The 23,420-nt window shown below is 43.8% G+C and overlaps 1 protein-coding gene across 1 annotated transcript in view; it reads right to left on the bottom strand.

The window, feature by feature from the left end:
- LDHB (lactate dehydrogenase B) overlaps positions 1-21,726 on the bottom strand; it is a 28,352-nt gene extending 6,626 nt beyond the window's left edge. Inside the window, exons 1-4 of the mRNA XM_060776531.2 lie at positions 21,578-21,726; positions 7,194-7,325; positions 3,082-3,199; positions 516-689 (exon numbers count right to left, since the gene is read on the bottom strand). Of these exons, the coding sequence (XP_060632514.2) occupies positions 516-689; positions 3,082-3,199; positions 7,194-7,319 (418 nt within the window). The 5' untranslated portion in view covers positions 7,320-7,325; positions 21,578-21,726. The remainder of the gene's footprint in view (positions 1-515; positions 690-3,081; positions 3,200-7,193; positions 7,326-21,577) is intronic.
- Between the last annotated feature and the right edge of the window lie 1,694 nt (positions 21,727-23,420).

Here is a 23,420-nt window from a genome sequence, read left to right as displayed (position 1 = left end):
CCAAAAGCACTGCTTTTGGGTTTTAATAGATAATAATTTCTCCTTTAACTTTCAAACACGACAAGTTTCCTGACACAAAAGGAAGATGAGTAAATTTAAAAGAAAAGATGGGGAAAAGAAGAAAAACAAAGTGAAGCCTAGATGAATGAGTGAATTACTGGCTATTGTGTGTAAATGAGGTTTGCTTCTTAGTAAACCTGCACAGGATTGCACCAAATTCCAGCCACTTTGTTTGTCATTCCCAAAACCCAGAAAAGAATGATTGGCACTCAAAGGTCAACAGCTGGTAAATCCAGCCAGGGATTTACTCACTGAAGGAGTGAACTCCACTTTTTAAGGAGTCGATACCTAAAATGAGCTTTGGCCACAGAAAGTTGTGTTGGAATCATGCTCTACTTTTGGTCTTCTGATGTGAAACAATGTTCATGTGAAATTAGCACATATCCTTCTCTAGGCAAGATTCAAAACAGGACACAGACGGAAATGCGAGAGGCCTCACAATAACCCCACTTTACCTGGGTTCGAAACAACCAAGATGATGCAGTCTGGACTGTACTTCACCACCTGCGGGATGATGAACTTGAAGACATTCACGTTCCTCTGGACGAGATCAAGGCGGCTTTCCCCTTCCTGCTGACGGACACCAGCGGTGACCACGACCACCTTAGAATTAGAAGTGACAGCGTAATCTGCAAACAAGAGATAACCAGAAATGTTATTTGGGAATAGTTTGCCAAAGCAGAACCAGGAATAACAGGGTTCAGATTCTGACATAGCCAGAATACTCCATGGCTCATTTGGGGCAGGCTACTGTCTCTTTTTCCCAGACTAGCCTACCTCATAGGGTTGTTGTGAGAATCAGATAATAATAATAATAATAATAATAATAATAATAATAATACTTTATTTGTACCCCGCTACCATCTCCCCAAGGGACTCGGTGCGGCTTACATGAGGCCAAGACCACAACACATCAATAAACAGAAGCAATAACAATAAATCAATACAAAACAGTTGAAATAAACTCAAAAACAAAAAATACACAATAAGCAATAAACGATAACAATCTCAAAAACATACAGCATTTAAAAACCAATGGCCGGGCCAAATGTAAAATTCAAATTTAAAATTTAAAAAGTGCTGGGCATGAACAAGGTAAGGCAAATTAGGATAGAGTTTTTGGAGAAAGATGAGGGCGCGCAGACAGTCCTAAGTCAGTATTAAAGTGCATTATGAGGGCATATTGGTGCGAGATTCTCCTTATTCTGGGAAGGCACACTGGAACAATCATGTTTTCAGGCTCCTCCTAAAGACTGCCAGCGTTGGGGCATGTCTGATGTCCTTAGGGAGTGAATTCCAGAGTCGAGGGGCCACCACGGAGAAGGCCCTCTCCCTTGTCCCCACCAATCGTGCCTGTGATGGAGGTGGGAGCGTGAGCAGGGCCTCTCCAGATGATTGAAGAGATACAAAACAGAGAAAACCACTGAGATTCCTGAGACATAAAGATGATAAATGAACGCTGTCAGGAATGAATCCATCTCACTTACTACTCTCTGGATTTCTAACCAATGTACTAGAATAGGGAAGGACAGGGGCAGAAAGGTATTTTTCTTGGATTCTAAAACTCAGATTACAGAAGTCTATTGCTACACTGCCTGGGAGATTCTGGGACTTGCATTCCAAAAATACAATTTCCAATGTTATTTCTGGAATGTGATGACTGAACAGAATCTCAATTCCACTTGTTGTTGTTCATTCATTCAGTCATCTCCGACTCTTCGTGACCTCATGGACCAGCCCACGCCAGAGCTCCCTGTCGGCCGTCACCACCCCCAGCTCCTTCAAGGTCAGTCCAGTCACTTCAAGGATGCCATCCATCCATCTTGCCCTTGGTCGGCCCCTCTTCCTTTTGCTTTCCACTTTCCCCAGCATAATTGTCTTCTCTAGGCTTTGCTGTCTCCTCATGATGTGGCCAAAGTACTTCAACTTTGCCTCTAGTATCCTTCCCTCCAGTGAGCAGTCGGGCTTTATTTCCTGGAGGATGGACTGGTTGGATCTTCTCGCAGTCCAAGGCACTCTCAGAACTTTCCTCCAGCACCACAGCTCAAAAGCATCGATCTTCCTTCGCTCAGCCTTCCCTAAGGTCCAGCTCTCACATCCGTAGGTTACTACAGGGAATATCATGGCTTTGACTAGGCAGATCTTTGTTGCCAGTGTGATGTCTCTACTCTTCACTATTTTATCGAGACTGGACATTGCTCTCCTCCAAGTAATCGCCTTCTGATTTCCTGGCCACAGTCTGCATCTGCAGTCATCTTTGCGCCTAGAAATACAAAGTCTGTCACGGCCTCCACATTTTCTCCCTCTATTTCCCAGTTGTCAATCATTCTTGTTGCCATAATCTTGGTTTTTTTGACGTTTAGCTGCAACCCGGCTTTTGCGCTTTCTTCTTTCACCTTGATTAGAAGGCTCCTCAGCTCCTCCTCGCTTTCGGCCATCAGAGTGGTGTCATCTGCATATCTGAGGTTGTTAATGTTTCTTCCAGCAATTTTCACCCCAGCCTTGTATTTGTCAAGCCCTGCACATCGCATGATGTATTCTGCATACAAGTTAAAAAGGTTGGGTGAGAGTATGCAGCCTTGCCGTACGCCTTTCCCAATCTTGAACCAGTCTGTTGTTCCGTGGTCAGTTCTGACTGTTGCTACTTGGTCCTTGTACAGATTCCTCAGGAGAGAGACAAGGTGGCTTGGTATGCCCATCCCACCAAGAACTTGCCACAATTTATTATGATCCACACAGTCAAAGGCTTTAGAATAGTCAATGAAGCAGAAGTAGATCTTTTTCTGGAACTCCCTGCCTACAGGTTGCAAAGTAGCAAAACAAATAAGGCACTCCATTTTCTTTGCTCCCACTCCATCTATTCACTCGCAAGCCATTCCTGATCTCTTGCAAAAACGAGGCTAGATCTTAACAATATTGTTGCCCCTGAGTGTTAAAAGCCACGTTCTGTTTCACATTTATCTCCTGCCATAAAATCTGAAGATACAAAGAACTGTCTTTTCAACTCAAACCACACTTTACCTTTGCCTGCTATGATCTTGTGCGTTTTAAGAAATAAGCTTCCATGCTGCAGATCCATCATTTCCCCTTTCAGCTTGTCTTCCAGGACATCCACCAGGGCAAGTTCATCGCAGAGACCCTGGTGTCAAAAGAAAAATCGTAATGGCTTAAGGTGCAGTAGGCCCTCCACTTTCACATGGATGAGGGCTGCAGGACCCCTGCAAAAGTGAGGAACAACTCTGTTTTAACCTGAGAAAACAACTCCCTAGGAAGCTCTAAGCCCTCCAAGGCAGATTATATGGTCAACTTCCACCAGATGTTGACCTCATAATCACCCTGGAGGACCTAGGGATTCCCAAGATCAGTGTTTCTCAACCTTCCTAATGACGCGACACCATAGTACAGTTCCTCATGTTGTGGTGACCCCCAACCTAAACAGTTCTAGCCCAACTTACCTGTCCAAACGCATCTCCCCTTATGAACCATCTTGGACTGCTCTCAACTCCATCTGCGTCACAAATACGTTTGGCGGGGATGAGAGACAGGGCCTTCTCAGTGGTGGCCCCTTCCTAAAGACTCCCTCCTTTTTTGACCTCCCGAAAAAAGTCAAAACCTGGCTGTTTGAGCAGGCATTTGAAAAAGCAGTGTAACAGACATATGATTATGGAACAATTGGATTACGAGATCGTATTATGTTTCATCTAGGAGACAAATTGATTTGTTTTTATGATTGTTATGGTTTTATTTGATATGTTAATGCTTTTAAATGTTTTTATGATGTAATTGGCATTAAATTGTTGCCTTGTGAACCGCCACGAGTCGCCTGAGGGCTGAGAGGGGCAGGATACAAATGTAGCAAATAAATAAATAAACAAACAAACAATAACATTATTTCTTTGTTTCTTCATAATTGTAATTTTGCTACTGTTATGAATCATACTGTAAATATCTGATATGCAGGATGTATCTTCATTCATTGGACCAAACTTGGCACAAATACCCAATGCGCCCAAATTTGAATACTGGTGGGGTTGGGGGGGATTGATTTTGTCATTTGGGAGTTGTAGTTGCTGGGATTTATAGTACACCTACAATTAAAGAGCATTCTGAACTCCACCAACGATGGAATCGAACCAAACTTGGCACACAGAACTCCCATGACCAACAGAAAATACTGGACGGGTTTGGTGGACATTGATCTTGAGTTTTGGAGTTGTAGTTCACCTACATGAACTGTGGACTCAATGATGGACCTGAACCAAATTTGGCATGAATACTCAATATGCCCAAATGTGAGCACTGGTGGGGTTTGGGGAAAACAGACCTTGACATTTGGGAGTTGCAGTTGCTGGGATTTATAGTTTACCTACATTCAAAGAGCATTCTGAACCCCACCATCAATATAATTGGGCCAAACTTCCCACACAGAATCCCAAGACCAACAGAAAATTCTGTTTTCTGATGGTCTTTGGAGACCCCTCCAGGGTCCTGACCCCCAGGTGTTTTGGACTACAACTCCCAAAAATCCCAGCCAGTTTAACAGCTGTTAGGATTTCTGGGAATCGAAGACCAAAACATCTGGGAACCCACAGGTTGAAAACCACTGGATTATATGGTCAACTTTCACCAGAGTTTGACCTTATAATCATCCTGGAGGACCTACAGATCCCTAGAGAGAACGTATTCCTCAAATCCGTGAATAATCAAATCTGCAAAAGTCAAATGCACAAATGCAGAGGGTGGGCTGTAGGTGGAAAGCTGATATTGCAACAGACCTATTGCTGGGTGGTCATTTTGTACCCAGAATGTCTTGATGCCTTTTTGTATAACAGGACAGAACCGGAGTCTGAGAAAAATACTTTTGAGGCATTATATCACCCAATCTCCAGGGCAACAAAGTGACTTGCCATACATTATAATTTTTTTTCCAAACTTTGCATCTATCTATTGGATACATGCATCAGCAATCCAGATATCGGGAAACATGATTTTATCTCCTGGGCCCGGTCCTGTTCAACATCTTTATTAATGACTTAGATGAAGGGTTAGAAGTCAGGATCATCAAGTTTGCAGACGACACCAAATTGGGAGGGATAGCCAATAGTCCAGAGGACAGGAGCAGGATTCAAGATTATCTTGACAGATTAGAGAGATGGGCCAAAACTAACAAAATGAAGTTCAACAGGGACAAATGCAAGATACTCCACTTTGGCAGGAAAAACGAAATGCAAAGATACAGAATGGAGGACAACGCCTGGCTCGACAGCAGTACGTGTGAAAAAGATCCTGGAGTCCTTGTGGACAACAAGCTAAACATGAGCCAGGAATGTGATGTGATGGCAAAAAAAAAACCAATGGGATTTTGGCCTGCATCAATAGGAGCTTAGTGTTTAGATCTAGGGAAGTCATGCTACCCCTCTATTCTGCTTTGGTTAGACCACACCTGGAATATTGTGTCCAATTCTGGGCACCACAATTGAAGAGAGATATTGACAAGTTGGAATGTGTCCAGAGGAGGGCGACTGAAATGATCAAGGGTCTGGAGAACAAGCCCTATGAGGAGCGGCTTAAGGAGCTGGGCATGTTTAGCCTGAAGAAGAGAAGGCTGAGAGGAGATATGATAGCCATGTATAAATACGTGAGAGGAAGCCACAGGGAGGAGGGAGCAAGCTTGTTTTCTGCTTCCTTGGAGTCTAGGACGTGGAACAATGGCTTCAAACTACAAGAGGGGAGATTCCATCTGAAGATGAGGAAGAACTTCCTGACTGTGAGAGCCGTTCAGCAGTGGAACTCTCTGCCCCAGAGTGTGGTGGAGGCTCCTTCTTTGGAAGCTTTTAAACAGAGGCTGGATGGCCATCTGTCAGGGATGATTTGAATGCAATATTCCTGCTTCTTGGCAGGGGGTTGGACTGGATGGCTCATGAGGTCTCTTCCAACTCTTTGATTCTATGATTCTATCTGTTTGAGCTCAATCAAATCCAAGGCTTCCTCTTCCAAACCTTTCTAGCAATGTCAACTTGCAACTGCCGCCAATTATAGCCATTCTGAATGGCCGCTGTGCTTTTCTGTGTACATTAGAGCTTTACGTAGCAATCGGCTCTTGCGTCTTGTGATCCCTTGACTCCACTGTTTATATAAGGCTGTATAACTTGGTGTTTGCATAGCTGGGGATGTCACTGAAATCCTTGCGCATTAAAAGCAATCATGTGAGGTCTAGCTATGACTTCACAATGGCACATATTCAGTCCGTTTGAGAATGAATCCATGGCCCATTCTGCCAAAAGCCTCTATGAATCTTAATACACAGGATCCCTTCCCAGCAGAGCATGCATGCAATGAATTAGAAGTAAATTAGCAGAAAGATAGTTATTTGCAAGTAATTACAAAATACCTAATTATTTTTGAAAGACCATTACTTGTAACCTCAATAAAGTGGCTTCACTTTTGGGTTGCTGTTCCAGAAGCATTCTCTCCTGACATTTCACCCACATCTATGTCAGGCATCCTCAGAGGTTTTGAGGTCTGTTGGAAGCTAGGCAAGTGAGTTTTCTATATCTGTGGAATATCCAGGGTGGGAGAAAGAACTCTTGTCTGCTTGAGACAGGTGTTAATGTTGCAATTGGTCCCCTTGATTAGCATTTAATGGCCTTGTAGCTTCAAAGCCTGGCTGGTTGCTGCCTGGGGGGAATCCTTTGTTGGGAGTGTTAGCTGGCCCTGATTCTTTCTTGTCTGAAATTCCCCTGTTTTTTTTAGTGTTCTTTCTTTACTGTCCTGATTTTAGAGTTCTATCTTTAAACCCTCATATTCCGCTGTCACCTGGAATTACAACATCGATGATCCATACTTTGTTTTCCCCGCCACAATTGTGAGGTCGAGGGTATTGTGCTCCAAAAGTAATCAACTCCCCCTTAGTTTTGAAAGTTACATTTTTAAAAAATATATATTTATGTTTATTATTTTTCCCAAAGGTAAGGTAGGGATACAAGGAGGGATAGGGATGCTAAGATTAGTGTTCGCAAATCAATAAATCTGAACAAATATCTAATAAATTGTCAAGAGAGAGGAGAGTAATATGAAGGGCAAGGGAAAACATTATATAACATTTTATTGTATTATATCCAGTAACGACTTACCTTTTCCAGGACGCTGATGGCACAGGCCATCCCAACTTGGCCAACTCCCACGATGGTCACCTTGTTGATGGGCTGGGTTGCCGGCTGGGCAATAGGCGTAATGAGCTTGTCCTTGAGGGAAGCCATGGCTCTCTGCAAAAGAAAGATGGAAAAGCTGAGGTTTCCATGTCCTTCAAAAGGAAAGCCAGGCTCGCCTGAGCTTTGAACGGATTCAAGGTTGAGGTATGCGGGGAAATGAGTAACAGAGCTTTGAAAATGGGAGTGGAAGCCAACTTTTTGGATTGCAATCCAACATTTCGGATTGCATCTCCCCAAATCTGTCAAGTAGCATGTGAAATGCTTTCAACATAACCTTCTGACAGGGAGCTCTGGAGTGGGATGGTCCATGAGGTCACGAAGAGTCGGAAATGACTGAATGAATAAACAACAACAACAACCTTCTGAACAAATCTCTCTGAAACAATCTAAATTTTTTCAAGTGAGATCTACAATCAGAGCAGCATACCTCTCTTTAAGAACCGGAAAATTATATTTTTGGACCACAGTTCCCAAAAGGCTCTAGCCAGCATGCTACTTCTGGGAGATGCAATCTAAAAGGTCATTTTTCAAAGCTCTGCAGGCTTGCCTCCCAATGTCCAGCTGTTATTCTTTCAAACAGACAGAATGTGATTTGTAAGAACCGGGATTGTGGGGCAGCTGGCTGAGTGTCAGCTGCATTAAGATCGCTCTGACCAAAAAGGTCATGAGTTCGAAGCCAGCCCGGGTTGGAGTGGGTTTCCAACCAATTGTGTAGCCTGTTGTCGACCTTTGCAACCTGAAAGACAGTTGCATCAGTCAAGTAGGAAAATTAGGTACCACCTTAAAGTGTGGGGAGGCTAAATTAACTAATTTATGAGGCCATAAAAAAAAAGACTCCAGCAAGCACTCCAGCAAAAAGCATGCGGGGAATGCAGAAGTACTTCATTAGTGTCGCAGATGGATGAAAGCGACAGCTCCCCTGGTGGCCAGAAAAAAGTTAAATAGCCTCTGTCTATGTCTGTATATGTTGTATGTCAAAATTGGCATTGAATGTTTGCCATATATGTGTACACTGTAATCCGCCCTGAGTCCCCTGCGGGGTGAGAAGGGCGGAATATAAAAGCTGTAAATAAATAAAATAAACTAATTTGTTGCTCCACACTTGGGACAAAAACAGAATGCCAAGAGAGATTGTCAATGGCTGTTCCACAACCATGCACTTTCATTCTTTGAAGATGAGTGTCCCTCAAAGGCTAAGAGCAAAGTTGATCAAGTGGTAGCCTTCCAAATGTTGTTGGATTTGAAATTCTATCAGCTCTGGTCAACACAAGAATTCTGGGATTTGTAGTCCAGCCATTTCTGGAAGGCCATAACTTAGGAAAAAGGTAAAGATTTCCCTTGACATTAAGTCTAGTCGTGTCAGACTCGGGGGGGGGGGGGAGGGGGGGATAGTGGTGGTGCTCATCTCTTTTTCTAAGCCGAAGAGCCGGCGTTGTCCATAGACACCTCCAAGGTCATGTGGCCAGCATGACTGCATGGAGCGCCATTACCTTCCCTATTGATCTACTCACATTTGCATGTTTACGAACTACTAGGTTGGCAGAAGCTGGGCCTAATAGTGGGAGCTCACCCGCGCCCTGGATTCGAACCACCAGCCTTTTGGTCAGCAAGTTCAGCAACTCAGCGGTTTAACCCAGGGGGCCCAGCCATAACTTATCATCCCAATTTTAAACAAAAGAGCTGAATATTGTGCACCTCTGGGATGCATATCAAAAACAACCATGTTGGATTTAAAGAGACTAATGCAGAATACATGGGGTATGCATGGTTCCTCTATCTGCTGCACATTAAGAAAGAGAAGGTCACAGTGAATGGGGTGAAGATGTCAGCAATTTCAATATGCAATACTGCAGAATGGCCATGCATACACTGGGAGGGAAATAACAGTTTGAATTGTAGGATATCTGACCCAAGGGATGAAGGTGGAAAAGCATTTCATAGCACTGAGCTGATAATTCTTATAAAAGCAAAACTAAATAAATAAATAAATAATAAATAAACCTTTATTTGTACCCCGCTACCATCTCCCTGGTGGCGCAGTGGGTTAAAGCACTGAGCTGCTGAGCTTGTTGACCAAAAGGTTGCAGGTTCGATTCCAGGGAGCGGCGTGAGCTTCCGCTGTCAGCCCTAGCTTCTGCCAACCTAGCAGTTCGAAAACATGCAAATGTGAGTAGATCAATAGGTACCGCTCCTGTGGGAAGGTAACGGCGCTCCATGCAGTCATGCTGGCCACATGATTTTGGAGGTGTCTATGGACAACGCTGGCTCTTCGGCTTAGAAATGGAGATGAGCACCACACCCCAGAGTCAGACATGACTGGACTTAATGTCAGGGGACTACCTTTACCTTTACCTTACCATCTCCCGAAGGACTCAGTGCGGCTTACAAGAGGCCGAGCCCAAATACAACAACAAAAACAACAGCAACAACAACAATGCGATAACTCAAAAAACAAAGCAATAACATTAACAACACCCAATGACACAATTAAAAGCAATGGCCGGGCCAAATGTAACAATTAAAAATTAAAAAGTGCTGGGCATGGCAAGGTGGGGAGTTTGGAGGGGGATGGGCAAGCAGATATCCTGAATCTCTGATAAAGTGCGTTGGGACATAATGCTAGGAGATTCCTGATTCTGGAAAGGCACACTGGAACAACCACGTTTTCAAGCTCCTCCTAAAGATTGCTAGTGGCGGGACCTGCCTGATGTCCTTAGGGAGAGAGCTCCAGAGTCGAGGGGCCACCACTGAGAAAGCCCTATCCCTCGTTCCCACCAATCGTGCTTGCAATGCCGGTGGGATCATAAGCAGGGCCTCTCCAGATGAATGAAGAGATCGTGTGGGTTCCTACACAGAGATGCGGTCACGCAGGTAGGCGGGTTCCAAACCGTTTAGGGACCCGCCTAACCGTTTGAATTCACAGTACATTTTCAATCTACAATGACAGAAGGTACAATAGAAGGAGTTCAACTGTTTCTCCAGGGCTCTACTCTGGCATATGTGATTTAGATCAGTGGTTCTCAACCTTCCTAATACCGTGACCCCTGAATACAGTCCCCCATGTTGTGGTGACCCCCAACCATAACACTGTTTTTGTTGCTACTTCATAACAGTCATTTCACTACTATTATAAATCATAATGTAAATATTAGATATGCAAGATGTATTGTCATTCACTGGACCAAACTGGGCACAAATACTCAATGCACCCACATGTAAATGCTAGTAGGGTTGGGGGAGGATTGATTTTGTAATTCGGGGGTTGTAGTTGCTGGGATTTATAGTTCATCTGTAATCAAAGAGCATTCTGAACTCCATCAGCGAGGGGTTTGAACCTAATTTGCCACACAGAACTCCCATGACCAACAGAAAACACTGGAAGAGTTTGGTGGGTATTGACCTTGAGTTTGGGAGTTGTAGTTCACCTACATCCAGAGAACACTGTGGACTCACGCAATGGTGGATCTGGACCAAACTTGTCACAAATACTCAATATGCTCAAATGTGAACAATGGTGGAGCCTAGGGAAAATAAACCTTGACTTTTGGGAGTTGTAGTTGCTGGGATTTATAGTTCATTACAATATAAGAACATTCTGAACTCCAGCAATGATAGAATTGGCTCAAAACTTCCCACATGGAATCACCATGACCATCAGAAAATACTGTGTTTTCTGATGGTCTTTGGCGACCCCTCTGACACCCCTTCGCGACCTCCTCAGGGGTCCCGACCCCCAGGTTGATTAAGAAATAAGCAACGAAAATGGGAGAACGTCTCCAAATTGTCCTTTCTACAGAAAGGAACATGAAAGGCACTGCAGACTACTTCAACCAGAGAAGTCAGCCATAGCAGAGCACCTGATGAACCAATCTGGACACAACATATTATTTGAGGACAAAGAAATGCTGGACCACTCTCACAACTACCACGTCAGAAGCCACTGAAATCCATAAGCATGATTTAATGTAGTTTGACACCACTTTAACTACCACGGTTCAATGTCATGGAATCATGGGAGTTGTAGTTTGATATACCACAACTCCCATGATTCCAAAGTATTGAGCCATGGCACTTAAAAGTGTGGTCAAGTTGAATTTACTCCACAGTGTAGATGCAACGTATATCAGCTCATAAAGAGGTCCATTAAACACAGAGCACAATTCTGGAAATTCTCCCATCTGATATGATCCAGCAAGGATGTTTGCTCTTGATATTGAGAAGTAAGACTCAGGAATCGTTCATCTTCCCTGAATGTGCTCCTCTTGCTGCGTCTACACTCTCGTGCTTACCTTCTCCTCGATGCCCCGGTTTGCTGGCCACCGGCGGCCTCCTTCCAAGCCGTTCAACGCACCCGAGTAGTTGTAAAAAATTAAGTAAGTGAAGCCGCTCATAATGAACTTCTACTGCTTTCGGGAAGCGACGGCGTGCTGGCGACACAGAACTGACATGGTCCCTGCCCAGATGGGCTTACAGTCTACAATAACAGACAAAATGGGAATTGGGGGAAGGGGGGATATCAAATCTAAGTCATTTCCATGTGCCTCCGTCTATCTAATCAAGTTGGGAAGAAGCCAAGGAACTGAAATGAGTGAATTGCTTATTTGGAGTCTGATTCTACAAATGCAGGAGTAAGTGTAGCCTATGGGATGATTTGGGTCATCAACTTCCCCCAAAACAAATATTTGGGTTGATTTTCAAGCCCCAAATACATCAAAAGTGTACCTCAAAACTGTCAAAACCCTTGATCTATTTCTCTTTCCCTTTCTAAAACCAAAAAATGGTTGGAAATGAGCTGAGGAGTAGAACAACATTTCCAGCTTAGTGTTTACCTAACATGATGGTCCACCAGATGGAACTGTAGATAGAAACTGGTCTTAATTTTCCCAATACTTTGCCCATGAGAAAGCAAAGTGGGCAATGTATTGTCAAAGGCTTTCATGGCCGGAATCACTGGGTTGTTGTAGGTTTTTTCGGGCTATATGACCATGGTCTAGAGGCATTCTCTCCTGACGTTTCGCCTGCATCTTGTCCAGTTCTGGGCACCACAATTCAAGAGAGATATTGACAAGCTGGAATGTGTCCAGAGGAGGGCGACTAAAATGATCAAGGGTCTGGAGAACAAGCCCTATGAGGAGCGGCTTAGGGAACTGGGCATGTTTAGCCTGAAGAAGAGAAGGCTGAGAGGAGATATGATAGCCACGTATAAATATGTGAGAGGAAGCCACAGGGAGGAGGGAGCAAGCTTGTTTTCTGCTTCCTTGGAGACTAGGACGCGGAACAATGGCTTCAAACTACAAGAGAGGAGATTCCATCTGAACATGAGGAAGAACTTCCTGACTGTGAGAGCCGTTCAGCAGTGTGGTGGAGGCTCCTTCTTTGGAAGCTTTTAAGCAGAGGCTGGATGGCCATCTGTCAGGGGTGATTTGAATGCAATATTCCTGCTTCTTGGCAGGGGGTTGGACTGGATGGCCCAGGAGGTCTCTTCCAACTCTTTGATTCTATGATTCTATAGATGCAGGCGAAACGTCAGGAGAGAATGCCTCTAGACCATGGCCATATAGCCCAAAAAAACCTACAACAACCCGAAGTGGACAATGGCAGCTCCCAAATACCGTATATACTAGAGTATAAGCCGACCCGAATATAAGCCGAGGCACCTAATTTTACCACAAAAAACTGCAAAAACGTATTGACTCGAGTATAAGCCGAGGGTAAGAAATTTAGTAAACATCAGTAGGTTAAATGTTTTCGAGTATTTACATACAACTGTAATTTAAGATAAGACTGCCCAACTCTGATTAAAACATTATTCTAACCTCCTTCAATGTAAATGTTCTTACCTATTACCTAACATGATAGAGTAAAATAATAAATGCATTAACATGTAATAAAAATAATAGTAGAGTAAATAATGGAAGTTTAATAATATTGGTAATAATAAAGTAATACATGCAATAATGACAATAATAGAGTAAAATAATAAATATAATAATAGAGTAAATAATGGAAATTTAATAATATTGGTAATAATAAAGGAATAATTGCTCGAGTATATACTGTAAGTAGGGTGCTGACTCTAACCATATCCAAGATGAATAAACTTGGACTGCTCCTTTGAAGTTTGGCTAAAGTCTGGAACAGATTCCCTCCAAAGTGTTTGAAAACAGAAGCATTAGAAGCTATTGTTGAGGCTTCTGGAATCGCCAGAACTCCTAAATCTCAGCAATAATTTTGTGGGATCTTTGGATTTGCAGTTCGTGCACATTGTAGAATGAGTGCAATCTGACACTACTTTAACTCCATAGTTTTTTTCCCCCCCTAATTTCAGGAGCGACTTGAGAAACTGCAAGTCGCTTCTGGTGTGAGAGAATTGGCCGTCTGCAAGGACGTTACCCAGAGGGTGACCGGATGTTTGACCATCCTGTGGGATGCTCCTCTCATGTTCCCGCATGGGAAGCTGGAGCTGACAGATGGGAGCTCACCCCAATCCCTGGATTCGAAGCAGAGACCTGCCGGCATAAGGGTTTAACCCATTGCACCATCGGAGGCTCCTTCATAGCTCAATGTTATGAAATTGTGGAAGTTTTAGTTTTATAAGGTCTTTAGCCTTCTCTGGAACAGAGTGCTGGGGCTTCACCAAGCTACAACTCATAGTATTCTACTGCACTGAGCCATGGCAGTTAAAGCGGTGTCAAACTGCGTTCATTCTGAAGTGTAGACATGACCTTAAGACTTCTCAGCAAGAAAGCATTAAACTGTTAATCTCAGGATTCTACTGGAAGCAGCTGAATCATAGTTGTATTTGGCATGGTGTAAAAGGGCCCTGATGTCTCCAAGTAGGGATAGGAAGGTCTCCAGTCTGAAATCATGAGATGCAACGGGTAAGTAAATGGACCAATGGTAGGAATGCCAGCTTGGGATGGTATTCTGAAGACTACAAAGCTCAGAGTCCTTGCACACTGAGAAAATACTGGTTATAAAATAGAGCAATATTTTATAACCAAGAGTAACACACAAATAGCAGTAATTAGCTGATCTAAATTGGAGCGAATAATGTAAATAACAACTTTGGAATGACACTGTGCCCTAGAGGGATGTCAGATAGATAACACACCAGCTTGCTATGTTATGCATGATATTACTGTCTTTTGATTGTATATCTTCATCTTTTAATATATGTGTTTTAAGGTTTTGCATTTTTATCTGTATTTCAACTATGTAGAACCCCACCTTGAGCCTTGAAGACGTAAGATGATTTACTATTATGATTTGATACACAACAAGATTAGTACACAACAAACAAGATCACTATGCTGGCTTTTGTATTTGATCACACGTATTTGATCACACTTCCCAAGTGTCTAGGACTATATGATGTATGCAGATCTCAATTGGCGCTGACAGATGGTAATTTTGTCAGCGCCAATTGTCTTTAAGTGCAGGCCAAGGTCTTTAGGCACTGCACCCAGTGTGCCAATCACCACTGGGACTACCTTGACTGGCTTGTGCCAGAGTCTTTGCAGATCTATCTTTAAATCCTCATATTGTGTCAGCTTTTTCAGTTATTATTATTATTATTATTATTATTAGGTTAAAGGTCCCCTGACATTAAGTCCAGTCATGTCTGACTCTGGGGTGTGGTGCTCATCTCCATTTCTAAGCCGAAGAGCCGGCGTTGTCCGTAGACACCTCCAAGGTCATGTGGCCAGCATGACTGCATGGAGCGCCATTATTATTATTATTATTATTATTATTATTATTATTATTATTATTAGATTAGGTAAAGGATTTCTCCTGACATTAATTCCAGTCGTGTCCAACTCTGGGGTGTGGTGCTCATCTCCATTTCTAAGCCGAAGAGCCGGCGTTGTCCATAGACATCTCCAAGGTGATGACTGCAAGGAGTGCAGTTACCTTCCCGCCGGAGTGGTACCTATTGATCTACTCACATTTGCATGTTTTTGAACTGCTAGGTTGGCTGGGGCTAACTGGACTAACTATATATATATTCCAGGCAGCTTCCAAACAATATGGACTACAAACCTCATCATCCCAGGCCATTAGCTGCTTGGGCCTACCAGTTTTCCTAGTCCTGAATAATTGGAGGGAACAAGTTGTCCTCCTTTTGAATAAATTATTAAAATTCTGGACCGTAAAACAAAATGTTCAAAAGTCCCCCCCCCCCAAAAAAAAAAAAAGAACAAACAAACACAAAACCCCGTGTCCCTTATTAAAAACCAGGTAAGAACCATGTTGGACTATGACTCCCAAGTATTGCCAGTGAAGGATAGGCCTGCTGGGAATTGCAGTCCAATGGCAATATGAGGGCCACATGGCACCCATGGCTGCTTTGCATCATCTGCAAGCAAAACTCTGATGTGCTTGCCCAATCCAGGGCATTAAAGCACCCTGCTAAAGTATTCATTCCTCCATCTTGATGTGCCAAATAGATTGCTTCATGCAAGGAGTGGTTGGAAGGAGCCGAAAAATATGGAACAGCTCCAGCTTTATTGGGACAGGTGGAAAGCTTTAGGAAGGGCTGAAAGGTAACATTTTAGACCAAATTATTAAAGTAGATAATCCACATTATCTGCTTTGAACTGGGTTATATGAGTCTACACTGGCAGATAACCCAATTCAAAGCAGATAATCTGGATTTCATACGGCTGTGTAGAAGGGGCCAATGTTGTGAGCCACTTGTGAGTCCCATTTAAAAGAGAAAAGTGCAATAGTAAATAGTAAAAAGTAGTAAATAAACAATTTACCTAAGTTTCCACATTAATAATAATATAAATTATTGTCGAAGGCTTTCATGGCTGGAATCACTGGGTTGTTGTAGGTTTTTTTGGGCTATATTGGCCATGGTCTAGAGGCATTCTCTCCTGACGTTTTGCCTGCATCTATGGCAAGCATCCTCAGAGGTAGTGAGGTCACTACCTCTGAGGATGCTTGCCATAGATGCAGGCGAAACGTCAGGAAAGAATGCCTCTAGACCATGGCCATATAGCCCGAAAAAACCTACAACAACCCATATAAATTATTACTAATATAAATAATGAGAATAAGTAAGAGAAGTTTCGAGTTTGAGAGCTTTGGGAAAAGGGGCAACTGCAGCAATGTTGGCTGGAAAATTATGGGAGTTGTCATCCCCCACCCCCTCCAAGACTTTATTTTTCTAGCAAGAACCGGAAATTTGTCTTCTTTGGCCTCTAGAGAAAGAATGCCACATGCTTCTCTCCACACTGCCATTCAATCCCTGCCTTCCTTGTACTGCTTTGTGACTTTGCAGAGCCAAATTGGGAAGGCTGTTACCTGTTTGGAATGAGGAAGAAAATAAAAGATTATTTTTTCCTCTTTTCAAAATATAACATTTTTTTTGGTCTGGTCAGGAGCGACTTGAGAATCTGCAAGTCACTTCTGGTGTGAGAGAATTGGCCGTCTGCAAGGACGTTGCCCAGGGGATGTCCAGATGATTTGATGTTTTTATCATCCTAGTGGGAGGCTTCTCTCATGTCCCCGCATGGGGAGCTGGAGCTGATAGAGGGAGCTCATCCGCCTCTCCCCGGATTCGAACCTGCGACCTGTCGGTCTTCAGTCCTGCTGGCACAGGGGTTTAACCCACTGCGCCACCGGGAGCTCCATATATAACATTAATAAGTATTCATTTAAAAAATAATATGTGATGGGAAATACACGACAATAAGAAAATGCAACAATGGTGCTTTGGCAAATTTATTCCCAATAATAATAATAATAATAATTTTATTATTATTATTATTTCGTGTCAGGAGCAACCTGAGAAACTGCAAGTCGCTTCTGGTGTGAGAGAATTGGTCCTCTGCAAGGAGGTTGCCCAGGGGACAGACAGATGTTTTACTATCCTGTGGGAGGCTCCTCCCATGTCCCCACATGGGAAGCTGGAACTAACAGACGGGAGTTCACCCCACTCCCAGGATTCAAACCACCGACCTTTTGGTCAGCAGTCCTGCCGGCACATGGGTTTAACCCATTTCGCCACCAGGGGCTCCTATAACAACAACAACAACAACAACAACAACAACAACAACATAGTAGACTCTCTGTTAACTGGAACTCTTAAGGAACCAGCAACAGCAGCAACAACTAAGTAGACTCTCTGTTAACTGGAACTCTTAAGGAACCACCAATAACAACAACAAGTTAAGTGGAACTCTTATGGAACCAGCAACAACAGCAGCAGCAGCAGCAGCAACAACAACAACATAGTAGACTCTCTGTTAACTGGAACTCTTAAGGAACCAGCAACAGCAGCAACAACTAAGTAGACTCTCTGTTAACTGGAACTCTTAAGGAACCACCACCACCAACAACAAGTTAAGTGGAACTCTTATGGAACCAGCAACAACAGCAGCAGCAGCAGCAGCAGCAGCAACAACAACAACATAGTAGACTCTCTGTTAACTGGAACTCTTAAGGAACCAGCAACAGCAGCAACAACTAAGTAGACTCTCTGTTAACTGGAACTCTTAAGGAACCACCACCACCAACAACACGTTAAGTGGAACTCTTATGGAACCAGCAACAACAGCAGCAGCAGCAGCAGCAGCAGCAACAACAACAACATAGTAGACTCTCTGTTAACTGGAACTCTTAAGGAACCAGCAACAGCAGCAACAACTAAGTAGACTCTCTGTTAACTGGAACTCTTAAGGAACCACCACCATCAACAACACGTTAAGTGGAACTCTTATGGAACCAGCAACAACAGCAGCAGCAGCAGCAACAACAACAACATAGTAGACTCTCTGTTAACTGGAACTCTTAAGGAACCAGCAACAACAAGTTAACAGGAACTCTTAAGGAACCTGCAACAACAACATAGTAGACTCTCAGCTAACTGGAACTCTTAAGGAATCAACAACATAGTAGACTCTCTGTTAATGGGAACTCTCGAGGAACCAGTAAAAATATATACGAAAAAATAATACTTTAAATAAAAATTAAAATAAAATCAATTTTTATAGTGCAGTAAAATTGGGTTACATTAAGCTTGTCTTAGATTTGCTTTTAATGCCTGTATTTCAATATTAATACCAAATCAATACAGGTTGTATGGTATAGTATAGCATGGGGTAGAATATTACTTAGGCCTATTATTATTATTATTATTATTATTATTATTATTATATATTTATTCCCCACTTTCCACAAAGTAGACTCAACTAGTAACTCTCAAGCAACCAGAAACTGCATTTATCCGACACCTACCAATGCCCATAGATTGTTGACTGAGATGCTATTGCAAATAATATCAATTAATTGTTATGATTAGTATTGATGGTGATGTTGATGCCTGCTTCTCCATCCCCATTGAATGGTGATGTCTCCACTCCAATGGTGCTAAGGGTAACATTCTCATTTTTCCTCCGCTGTGGTGGAAATGCAACGTGCCCAACCAGAAGGGGAAAAGGAGGGAAAGAAGAAGAGGAAAATGGACAAGCCATCTTTGTAAAGAACAGACCAAACTCTCCATTTCCAAGAGAGAGAAAAGGAGGCAAGGCCTTGGGGAAAATGGTGATGAAAAGGCCTAGATTGCAAAAGCTTAAAGATATCCTGGATCAATGAATGACCTTTGGAAGGATGCAAGATAAGATGAGTTTTCGCTGTTTGATCCATGCAGATTTCCATCTGCAATCCTGGAAGAAGAAGCAGGAGGAATCTAGAGTTTAGGGGAAATTGGGAAGGCACTACAGCTTTGGGAATTATGGAAGTTGTAGTCCCACCAAGGACGTTTTCACATCAATATGCAATCTTCTGGGGGAAGCATGCAAACTGAAAAGGCAAGGAGTGGAACCTCCTGATACCAGTCAATCTGTTTCTGGGGTGCATCTATATGGCAGAGTTTGAAAACGCTTTAACTGTGATGGCCTCATACTATGTAATCATGGGAACTGTAGTTTTACAAGGGCTTTTGCTCTCTCTGCCTGAATGCTGGGGGGCCTTATCAAACTACAATTCCCAGGATTCCATAGCAGCTAAAGCGATAGCAAACTGCAATCCATTCCACAGTGTGGAGGCACCCCTTCCCAAACTACAACTCCCAAGATAGCAATAGCATTTGGTAAAGTTATACTTAACTGCATCCATTCTAGACCCTTGCCAAACTACAACTACCAAGATTGCAATAGCATTGGTCAAGGCCGCAAAAGTGATGCCAAACTGCATCCATTCTAGACCCTTGCCAAACTACAAATTACAAGATGCCACTGCACTGAACTGCATTGATTCCACAGCATAGATGTGCTCCTTGCCGAACTACAACTCCCAAGATTCCAATAGATTTGGATCAAGGTAGCTAAAGTGATGCCAAACTGCATCCATTCTTGCCAAACTACAACTCCCAAGATTGCAAAAGCACTTGATAAAGTCATATTTAACTGCATCCATTCTAGACCCTTGCCAAACTACAACTCCCAAGACTCCAATAGCATTTGATTAAGGCCGCTAAAGTGATGTCGCCTTCGGGCTGAGAACAGCGGTATATAAGTAAGGTAAATAAATAAATAGTTAAGTGCATCCATTCTAGACCCTTGCTAAACTACAACTCCCAAGACTGCAATAGCATTGGTCAAGGTCGCAAAAGTGATGCCAAACTGCATCCATTCTTGCCAAACTACAACTCCCAAGATTGTAATAGCATGTAATAAAGTCATATTTAACTGCATCCATTCTAGACCCTTGCCAAACTACAACTCCCAAGACTCCAATAGCATTTGATCAAGGCCGCTAAAGTGATGCCAAACTGAATCCATTCTAGACCCTTGACAAACTACAACTCCCAAGATTCCAATAGCGTTTGATCAAGGCCGCAAAATTGATGCCAAACTGCATCCATTCTACGCCCTTGCCAAACTACAACTCCCAAGATTGTAATAGCATTGGATTAAGGCTGCTAAAGTGATGCCAAACTGAATCCATTCTAGAACCTTGCCAAACTACAAATCCCAAGACTCCAATAGCATTGAATTAAGGCCGCTAAAGTGATGCCAAACTGAATTCATTCTAGACCCTTGACAAACTACAACTCCCAAGATTCCAATAGCATTGGATCGAGGCCGCTAAAATGATGCCAAACTGAATTCATTCTAGACCCTTGCTAAACTACAACTCCCAAGACTCCAATAGTATTGAATTAAGGCTGCTAAAGTGATGCCAAACTGAATTCATTCTAGACTCTTGACAAACTACAACTCCCAAGATTCCAATAGCATTGGATCAAGGCCTCTAAGTGATGCCAAAATGCATCCAATCCAAACCCTTGCCAAACTACAAATCCTAAGATGTCATTGCATTGGAACTGCATCCATTCCACAGTGTAAATGTACCCCTTGCCGAACTACAACTCCCAAGATTCCAATAGCTTTGGATCAAGGCCTCTAAAGTGATGCCAAACAGCATCCATTCCAGACCCTTGCCAAACTACAAATCCCAAGATGCCATTGCACTGGAACTGCCTCCGTTCCACAGTGCAGAGGTACCCCTTGCTGAATTACAACTCTCAAGACTCCAATAGCATTGGATCAAGGCCGCTAAAGTGATGGCAAACTGCATCCATTTTGGACCCTTGCCAAACTACAACTCCCAAGACCCCATTGCATTGGAACAGCATCCATTCCACAGCACAGATGAACCCCTTGCCAAACTACAACTCCCAAAATTCCAAGAGAATCATAGAGTTGGAAGAGACCTCAAGGGCCATCCAGTCCAAGAAGCAGGAAAATCACATTCAAAGCACCCCCGACAGATGGCCATCCAGCCTCTAAAGAAGGAGCTTCCACCACACTCCGGGGCAGAGAGTTCCACTGCTGAACGGCTCTCACAGTCAGGAAGTTCTTCCTCATGTTCAGATAGCATTGGATCAAGGCCTCTAAGTGATGCCAAACTGCATCCATGCTAGACCCTTGCTAAACTACAACTCCCAAGATTCCAATAGCAGTGGCTCAAAGGCTGCTAAAGTGATGTCAAACTGCATTCACCCTTGCCAAACTACAACTCCCAAAATTCCCATAGCATTGGATCAAGGCCTCTAAGTGATGCCAAACTGCATCCATGCTAGACCCTTGCCAAACTATAACTCCCAAGATGCCATTCCTGAGTGTAGATGCAGCTGCACAAGCAAACATCCCCCCTTGTCCTTTTGCAGGCTTTTTTTGCTCGTCTGAATGTCAAAACCCGGGTTAGGAAGGCCTTGGGGATGCTGCCAAAGAGAGAGAGAGAAGGGGATCCTTTTGTGGGGAGAGGGCTGAGAGATGGAGTGCACTACCCACCTTGGCTGCTGATCCGGAGCTGGAAAAAGGCGAGGCCACGAGAGGAAAAGAAGAGGAGGAAGGACGAAGGAAGGAAGGAAGGAGGGAGGGAAAGGCAATCAATGTCAGCAGAGGAAGAGAAGGAGGAGGAGAGGAGAGGAGAAGGCGGATCCGGAGTGGCTCTGGCGTCGGCTCCTGCGATTGGATCCCGCCTCTGCGGCTCCAGCAATCGCCTTCAAGGACGAGCAAGAGGGTGAAGCCACAGCCTGCCTCCTTTCCTTCCTTCCTTCCTCCCTCTACATCCCTTTCATGACTAGTTGGCAAAACTACAACTCCCAGGGGTGCTCCATCTTGGGAAAGGGAAATCCAGAGTGCATCTTCTGCACTGGGGAAGGGATGCAGCTTGAACTGCCATGGCTCAAAGTCTATGGGGACCAGTGGGAGTTGTAGTTTGGCAAGGTCTCCAGTCAAACTACAAATCCCATGATTCCATAGGCAGTAAAAGTGGGATCCAACTGCATTCATTCCACAATGTGGATGCACCCAAGTTCCCTTTGGACCACCACTCCCAGTAGCCCCAGTCAGGTCATCATCATTAGCTAGAGTGCCAGCCAAACTACAAATCCCACCATTCCATAGCCAAACTACAAATCCCACCATCCCATAGCCAAACTACAAATCCCACAATTCCATAGTTGCACCCAAGTTCCCTTTTTGACCACCACTCCCAGTAGCCCCAGTCAGGGCGTCATCACTAGCCAGAGTGCCAGCCAAACTACAAATCCCAGGATTCCGTAGCCTTGAGCCAGGGTGTTAAAAGTATGATCCAACTGCATTCATTCTACAATGTAGATGCACCCAAGTTCCTTTTGGACCACCACTCCCAGTAGCCCCAGTCAAGTCGTCATCTCTAGCTAGAGTGCCAGCCAAACTACAAATCCCACAATTCCATAACCTTTAACCAGGGCAGTAAAAGTGGGATCCAACTGCATTCATTCCACAATGTAGATGCACCCAAGTTCCCTTTGGACCATCACTCCCAGTAGGCCCAGTCAGGCCATCATCACAACCGAAGTGCCAGCCAAACTACAAATCCCACAATTCCATAGCCTTGAGTCAGGGTGGTAAAAGTGGGATCCAATTGCATTCATTCCACAATGTAGATGCACCCAAGTTCCCTTTTTGACCACCAGTAGCCCAAGTTAGGTCATCATCACTAGCTAGAGTGTCAGCCAAACGACAAATCCCACAATTCCATAGCCAAACTACAAATCCCACAATTCCGTAGCCTTGAGCCAGGGTGGTAAAAGTGGGATCCAACTGCATTCATTCCACAATGTAGATGCACCCAAGTTCCCTTTTTGACCACCAGTAGCCCAAGTCAGGTCATCATCACTAGCCAGAGTGCCAGCCAAACTACAAATCCCACGATTCCATACCCTTGAGCCAGGGATCCAACTGCATTCATTCCACAATGTAGATGCACCCAAGTTCCCTTTGGACCACCACTCCCAGTAGCCCCAGTCAGGTCATCATCCCTAGCCAGAGTGCCAGCCAATCCCAACATCCCATACACAATTCCATAGCCAAACTACAAATCCCAGGATTCCATAGCCTTGAGCCAGGGTGGTAAAAGTGGGATCCAACTGCATTCATTCCACGATGTAGATGCACCCAAGTTCCCTTTTTGACCACCAGTAGCCCCAGTCAGGTCGTCAGTACCAGCTAGAGTGCCAACCAAACTACAAATCCCAGGATTCCGTAGCCTTGAGCCAGGGCAGTAAAAGTGGGATCCAACTGCATTCATTCCACAATGTGCATTCACCCAAGTTCCCTTTGGACCACCACTCCCAGTAGCCCCACT

Source organism: Anolis sagrei, chromosome 5 (genome assembly GCF_037176765.1).
Source record: "Anolis sagrei isolate rAnoSag1 chromosome 5, rAnoSag1.mat, whole genome shotgun sequence".
NCBI classification, from domain to species: Eukaryota; Metazoa; Chordata; class Lepidosauria; order Squamata; family Dactyloidae; genus Anolis; species Anolis sagrei.
The sequence above is the reverse complement of the archived record's forward strand: the minus strand, read 5'-3'. Positions and strand labels throughout refer to the sequence as shown.